This window comes from Hevea brasiliensis, chromosome 15 (genome assembly GCF_030052815.1).
Source record: "Hevea brasiliensis isolate MT/VB/25A 57/8 chromosome 15, ASM3005281v1, whole genome shotgun sequence".
In the NCBI taxonomy this organism is placed as follows: domain Eukaryota; kingdom Viridiplantae; phylum Streptophyta; class Magnoliopsida; order Malpighiales; family Euphorbiaceae; genus Hevea; species Hevea brasiliensis.
Window position 1 is genome coordinate 59652949 of NC_079507.1, and position 8122 is coordinate 59661070.

An 8122-nucleotide genomic window follows, 5' to 3' on the forward strand; every position below is an offset into this window, starting at 1 on the left:
CCCCCCCCATTTTTCTCTCCTCCCCTCTCTTCTTCTTCTTTCTTTCTCCGGTGACCGGCCGGCGACCTCCCAAGCGGCTCCCCACCTGGCCGGCGACCCTTCGGCGACGGCAAGAGCCACCAGAAATGGCTGCAAGAGAGGGAGAAGAGAGAGAAAACGAGCGCACAGTGGGCAGCGGCTTTCTGGCGCGATTCTGGCTTCATCCGACGTCCGATCGAGGTTGTCACGACCCAACCTATGGGCCGGACCGGCACTAGGACCTGGGCCAGCCTAAAGCCCCTGAGGCCCGTAGTAAGCCTTAACTGTTCATTTACCCAATTCTAAGGCCCATTTGGGCCCAATTTCAAAAAAACAAATGGACAGAGTCCGGCCATAAAAATGGACTTTCCAACGGGGAGTTTTTGACTCACCCGACCTGTAAACACAATATATAGTCATTTGGGGAGCTCAGCTCACCCTCCACATACTCATCAACATAATAATAAATGGGAGCTCAGCTCCCTCATCCAATCCATCAAACATGCATAGCATATTAAGTTTACAGGTCCCAAAATAATAATTTAGTTTACAGACCCAAATCAAATAAACATTTCTAACACATGCGGAAATTCTAAGATTTAACAAGTTTATACAAACAGTAATAATTGACCTGCGAGGGAGAAAAGCAGGTTAACCAAAATAAAATCCTCCTGTAGCCTGAAAAAATATTGAACAGGAGTGAGCGTTCGACTCAGAGAGTAAAATATCAATTTTAACCATAATCTCTATAACTATCTAGAACTAATGCACCCTGTAGAGTGAAATGCAACATCAACAATATTTTCACATCATAACATCAAAAAGGTAATTTGGAGCACTCACGCACCCTGTAACATCAATCATAATATATGGGAGCTGATCCCCTATACAGCTCTCTTAAATCCAACCTGGTGCCAGCGAAGAACTCAGCTCGGACTTCCACTTAATAACCAAATCGGGGTCCCAAGAAGAACTCAAGCGTGACTACCCCAGAAGGATCGGGTCCCAATGAAGAACTCAAGCCGTGACTACCCGTCCTATCCATAGTCCACACCACATCACACGCACGCCAACGCACGCACACTGCTCCAAATTACCACAACAACACTCATGGCACTTTAACAGTTATCAATGCAACATAAATCGTGCCTAGAGTTTAACTACATAAATATATGCATATAAGTGATGCATGGGCATGCTGAACATATAATAATACCGAAATTACAATTAAAATTAATATTTTACTCACAGACTTGACGATGGTCACTGAGGTGGGCGGAGGAAAAGGCATCGGCTCACGACAATTATATTACAATTATTTAATACAATCGACTCAATACAAACAAAGAAAAAGACCAATTACGTCCTAAGTCGTGTAGAAAATCCGTGAGTCTCCCTATACCTAGGACCTACCCAACTGCAAAAGGGTTCAAAACACACTTCTATACTCACAATCCATATATCCATAGTTCAATCATATCACACAGCCCCTCCTGGGCCCATCAAATCAGTTATCCATCACAATACGCAAAATTTCAATTTAGTCCTTATTATTTATTATTTTTGCAAAAAAACTGTCCAACAAGCTCTAAAAATTATAAAACTTTGCCCCGCGGTCCTTAGCAATATTACTAAGCTATTGCAAAAAGAATCGTAATTTTCTAAGCTACCACGAATATTTTATGGATTTTTAATCCTATTTAAGCACTAGAAAATTACGAAAAAGCAAGGTTCGGGTTTACCTTTGCCGATTCCGACTTCTGGAACGCGCTCGGGACGTCTGACAATGGTGGCTAGCCAAAACCTCGGTCCAATTCGGAGACTTTTCCGGTAACGGGTCTGTCTGGCCCGAAATTTGCAGACCCGGTCAACTGTCGAATTTCCGCGAATCGAGGATACCTACACGAAGCCCATAACACGGGGGTTAGTACATAAATTTTTCAGAATTTTCTAAGCTCATTAAATGCTCGGAAAAACACTGCGAAGTTCCGTGGGACCCACCGAAAAACAGTGTCGAAAAAATTCGAAATTTATGTCGTTGCGAAGCTCTCGACGAATGGAGCGTGCTGGTGGCCTCGGTTTTCTCGTGGGATTCACGGTTTTCGAGAAATCTAGCCCAAAAATCAAAATGGGCTAAAATCTTCCCGAGCAAAAATCGGACAAACCGCTCGATGGATTTTGGCGTTCTTGGTGTCTATGGAAAGCTCTCGCCGAGTAGATGATTTTAGACACAAGACCCGGTCCAATTGGTGGCCGGATAGGCCGGATTTGGCCGGGGAAGCTGAATCGACGCAGCAGGGGGCGTTCGCGCTCGTTTTTGGCCGTTTGGGTGGCGTAGGGTGGGTGTCAATTTGGCGGCGCGGCTGAGGCTGGCGGTGGTGGCGTGGGAGTGGGAGAGAGAAAAGAGAGAGAAAAGGGAGAGGGACGACGCGCGCGGTGAAGAAAAAGGGAAGAAGGAAAAGGCCAGTCCGATTCTACCGGTCCGATCCGGTCCGGTTCGATTCGGCCGGTTCGATTCAGAATATAAAATTTTGAATTTTTCGAAAAAATTCCAGAAAACTCAGAAAAATACGTAGACTCCAAATATATTTTTAGTTTTGCCACGTGGTCTTTAAATTAATTTTTAAAAATCATTAAAGTTTATATTTTCGAAAAATCGAACCCGATTTTTAAAATCCGAAAAATCTCAAAAAAAATTCCAAAAATTTAATAAAATTAAAATACTAAAAATGCTCATAAAATTAAAAATTTTGGGGTGTTACATTCTTCCCCCCTTACAGAAAATTCGTCCTCGAATTTTACACAAGGCAGAATAAAGTACAGGATTACACATTGAACAGATAAGGGTACTTGCTACGCATGTCCCGTTCTGACTCCCAGGTGCACTCTTCCACTGACTGACTCCTCCACAAAACCTTAACCATAGGGATCTGTTTGGATCTCAGCTGTCTCACTTGGTAGTCCACTATGGCTACAGGCTGCTCCTCAAATGTCAAGTTCTCTTTTAGCTCTATCACATCCGGCTGTAGTACATGAGAAGGATCTGGAATGTATTTCCTGAGCATGGAGATGTGAAACACGGGATGAACGTGAGAAAGGTTGGGTGGTAGCTCCAACCGGTAGGCAACTGCTCCAACTCTATCAGTAACCTCAAAAGGTCCGATATACCGAGGTGCCAACTTGCCCTTCTTTCCAAATCTCATGACTCCCTTCATTGGAGAAACCTTCAGGAATACATAGTCGCCCACTGCAAACTCCACATCCCTCCTTCTAGGGTCTGCATAACTCTTCTGCCTCGAAAAAGTTTTGATCGTTCCACGATTAAAGGAACTACCTGAAGTGTCTTGCACTAGGTCTACATCATGCACCTTCGCTTCCCCATTTCTGTCCAACACGGAGAGACCTACACTTTCTTCCATATAATGCCTCATAGGGTGCCATCCCTATCTTTGGAGTAATGCTTGTTGTTGTAGGCAAACTCCACCAAAGCTATTTGTCTCATCCCATTGACCTCCAAAATCCAAGACACTCATGCAAAGCATGTCTTCCGATGTTTGGATTGTCCTTTCAATTGTCCGTGCATGCGAGGTGGAAAGCCGTCTTGAAGTTCAATCAGGTGCCAAGTGCCTCCTGCAACTTTCTCCAAAACCTATAAGTGATCTGGGGCCCTCTGTCAGATATTATGGAAGCCGGAACTCCATGCAATCGACTATTTCTCGAATGTAGAGCGGGCATCTTGTGCCCACAGTATGTAGTCTTCTGAGCAAGAAGTGAGCTGATTTGGTCAAGCGGTCTACAATTACCCATATCGAATCATATCCTCGCGTAGTACGAGGCAACCTTGATCCACAAAATCCATAGTGATCATTTCCCACTTCCATTCTGGGATAGGGAGCTCTTGCAGCTTCCCTGACGGTCTCTGGTGTTCAAACTTCACCTTCTGACAAGTCAAGCACTTGGACACAAAGTCTGCTATGTCTCTCTTCATACCATTCCACCAGTAGCTATCTTTCACATCATGGTACATCTTGGTGGAACACAGGTGGACATCATGCGATGTGTAGTGTGCCTCTCGCATGATTTCATTCCTGAGGTTGTCCACATCGGGCACACATATCCTAGAACCTTGCACTAGGGCGCCATCATTGGCAAATCCAAACTCACCACCTTCACCTTGCTGTACTCTTTCTATGATCTTCATCAATTGTTGGTCTCTGTGCTGGGAAACTCTAACTCTGTCCCTCAAGTCTGGCCTCATTGAAAAATGAGCCAACAATACCCCCTCTCCTGACAGATCTAGGATTAAACCTTGATCCATCAACTCATGTACCTCCTGAATCAATGGTCTCTTCTCTACTGAAATGTGCGCCAAACTGCCAGAAGATTTTCTGCTCAAGGCATCTGCCACAACATTGGCTTTTCCAGGGTGGTACTGGATGGTGCAATCATAGTCTTTCAGAAGCTCCATCCATCTCCTCTGTCTCAAGTTTAAATCCCTCTGTTGGAAGATGTACTTCAAGCTCTTGTGGTCGGTGTATATCTCGCACACTTCACCATACAGATAGTGTCTCCAGATCTTTAGTGCAAAGATTACAGCCGCCATTTCCAAATCATGGGTGGGGTAGTTCTGCTCATGCCTCTTCAGCTGCCTTGAAGCATAAGCCACTACCTTTCCATTCTGCATCAAGACACACCCTAGGCCAACTCTGGAGGCGTCACAATACACGGTGTATCCTTCACCACTCACAGGTAGTGTCAACATAGGGGCAGTGGTTAGACACTCCTTAAGCTTCTGGAAACTCACCTCACAGTCATCTATCCAAATAAATGGAACATTCTTCCTGGTCAACTTAGTTAGGGGAGCCGCTATCCTGGAGAAATCTTGTACAAAACGCCTATAGTAGCCAGCTAAACCCAGAAAACTTCGCACCTCGGTGGATTGTAGGCCTAAGCCAATCGATTCTGACTTCAATTTTCTTGGGATCCACTTGAATGCCGTCACTAGAAACCACGTGTCCCAAGAATGAGATGCTTTCTAGCCAAAATTCACATTTTGAAAATTTGGCATATAGCTGGTGCTCCCTCAAAGTCTGCAACACCATTCTCAAGTGCCACACGTGTTCTTCCTCGGTCCGAGAGTATACCAGAATGTCATCTATGAATACGATGACAAAACGGTCCAAAAATGACTTGAACACCTTGTTCATCAAGTCCATGAAGGCTGCTGGTGCGTTAGTGAGTCCAAAAGACATCACCAAGAACTCATAATAACCATATCTTGTCCTGAACGCCGTTTTGGACACATCCTCATTCCTGATTCTCAACTGATGGTAGCCTGATCGCAGGTCTATCTTGGAAAAGAATCTAGCTCCTTGGAGCTGATCAAACAAATCATCGATCCGAGGAAGTGGATACTTATTCTTCACAGTCACCTTGTTCAGCTGTCTGTAGTCGATACATAACCTCAATGACCCATCCTTCTTTCTCACAAATAGAATAGGAGCGCCCCAAGGTGAAGTGCTCAGACGTATAAAACCCTTGTCCAAAAGCTCCTGTAGTTGCTCCTTCAGCTCTTTCAATTCTGCTGGTGCCATCCTGTAAAGTGGCATGGATATGGGATTTGTACCCAGAACAACATCAATGCAGAACTCTATTCCTCTTTCTGGTGGCAACCCTGGAAGCTCCTCTGAGAAGACATCCATAAATTCTCTGACAACAGGAACATTTCCCATGCTGACACCTTCTACAGATGTATCTCTCACCAATGCCAAATACCCTTGGCATCCACGCCTCAACATTTTTCTAGCACTAATTGCTGACACCAAGTTATATGGAGCTACGCTCCTGTCACCATCAAAGCTAAACTCTTCCACACCAGGTATGTGGAAATACACCTTTTTGTTCCTGCAGTCTAAAGTGGCATAGTGAGTTGCCAACCAATCCATCCCCAAAATTACATCAAAGTCCATTACTGGTAGAGGAACCAAGTCTGTTGGGAGGATCTTTCCATCCACTACTCTTTGGGCTACCCGGAAAAACCATATCTACATCTATGTTGTCACTAAGTGGGGTAGCTACCGACAAAGGGCATTCTAAGGTTGTAGGGTTTCTACCCAACCTCATGGCAAACACAGGGGAGACAAATGAGTGCGTAGCACCCGGATCTATCAAAACACGAGCCTCATAAGAACAGACCAGAAGAATACCTGCCACAACTGCATTTGAAGCTTGAGCATCCTGGTGGGTCAGGGTGAAAACTCGAGCTTGACCCCTACCCTGAGTGGCAGAACCCTGATACTGACTTCTACCTCCTGATCTGCCTCCAAATCCACGTCCCCCTTGTCCTCGGCCCTGTTGGCCACTGAACTGACTGCCTGCCATGTTGGAAGTACCCGGATACAACTGGCGAGGAACATTTGCAACAGAACCCTGTGACCCCATCTGTGGCTCGCTGAACACGGGGCATTCCCTAGCAAAGTGACCTGGTTGGCCACACCTGAAGCATACTCCTGAACCCATCAAACAAGGTCCTGAATGTCCTCTTCCACACTGTGCACAAGGTGCCAAAGAGGATCCTGAACCAGAGCCAGAACTGCCGTACCCTGAACTGTTACCACTGCTGGATCCGTACCCTGGTCTGAACCCTCGGGATTTGTGTCTAAAACCACTCCTCTTATTCCTGCTTCTTCCTCTGTAAGTAGTTTGGCCACCACTATCCGTAGTACCCATGTGGGGAACACGTTAATAACCATCCCGTCTGTTTTTTTTTTTGCTCTACCGCTGTCATCCACAGCATAGCTAATCTCAATCTGTCTGGCTCGATCAACCACCACATCAAAAGACTGATCAGACATCATGGCCAGGTTCGCATACCTCCTGTCAAGCCCCTTTAGGAATCTTTTCACCTTCATAGTCTCTGTAGATACTGCTGTAGGGGCATATCTGCTCAATTCCAGAAATTCTATAGCATATTCATCTACAGACCTGCCATTCTGTCTTAAGGCCTCAAAGGCCCACTGTTTCTGATCTCTGAAGCTTTCTGGCACAAACCGATTGATGAAAAGTTCCACAAACTGAGCCCATGTCAAACCCTCCATCCGGGGTAACACGTAGTCATTCATCCATTGTCTAGGCATAGGCCCCATGACATGCTGCATACACTCTATCAGTCTTCTATCAGTCAACTGTAATTCTGTTCCTGCCTGTCTGCAGGAATCTAAAAACCGATATGCATCGTCTGACACATCATAAGTTCCAGGCACCAACTTCTTGAAATTAATTATCTGTTTATAAGGTTCCCCTCTTGGTGCGGTGGACTGCTGCTGCTGTGGAGGGTGGACCATGTACTGCGCCATCATGTCGATGGTTCTCTGTAACCCAGCTAGAGTAGCTGCCATTGGGTCCATGGGACCCTGTGCCATAAAAGATCGATCTGTCGTGGCGGTGCTCTTCTACTTGAGCGACTCTAGGCCTCCTACCACCGCCTCCTCGGGCGGGGCCTCATCTGTCCGACACCTCGTCGAGCACATCCAGTTACAGTGCGATGGCAGCTCTCCTGCTTCTACGCATTTTCCTGAAATTCAGCAGCATTAGCCCACAAAATTCAAAACTGCACATTACACAGCTCTATAGACTCATATTTACACACAATATATGAAGCAGAAACTAGAAGCAAAGACGACAATGCAAGACGAATGTGGACCCTATTTTTCCGCATGTGACTCCTAGTAGACTCTTCCCAACACTTTAGACAAACATTCCCTAAGAATCTGGAGCCTAAGCTCTGATACCACATTTGTCACGACCCAACCTATGGGCGGACCCGGCACTAGGACACAGGCGACCTAAAGCCCCGAGGCCGTAGTAAGCCTTAACTGTTCATTTACCCAATTCTAAGGCCCATTTGGGCTCAATTTCAAGAAAACAAGCGGACAGAGTCCGCCATAAAATGGACTTACCAACGGGTTGTTTTCGACTCACCAGACCTGTAAAGACAATATATAGTCAATTGGGGAGCTCAGCTCACCCTCCACATACTCATCAACATAATAATAAATGGGAGCTCAGCTCCCTCATCCAATCCATCAAACATGCATAGCATATT

The 8122-nt window shown here is 45.6% G+C and overlaps 1 protein-coding gene across 1 annotated transcript in view; it reads right to left on the minus strand.

Moving 5' to 3' along the window:
* The window catches only part of LOC131173756 (uncharacterized), a 61298-nt gene extending 54546 nt beyond the window's left edge, over window positions 1-6752 (minus strand). Inside the window, exons 1-2 of the mRNA XM_058135889.1 lie at window positions 6225-6752; window positions 1761-1917 (exon numbers count right to left, since the gene is read on the minus strand). Coding sequence (XP_057991872.1) covers window positions 1886-1917; window positions 6225-6747 — 555 coding nt within the window. The 5' untranslated portion in view covers window positions 6748-6752 and the 3' untranslated portion in view covers window positions 1761-1885. The remainder of the gene's footprint in view (window positions 1-1760; window positions 1918-6224) is intronic.
* Window positions 6753-8122: the final 1370 nt, after the last annotated feature.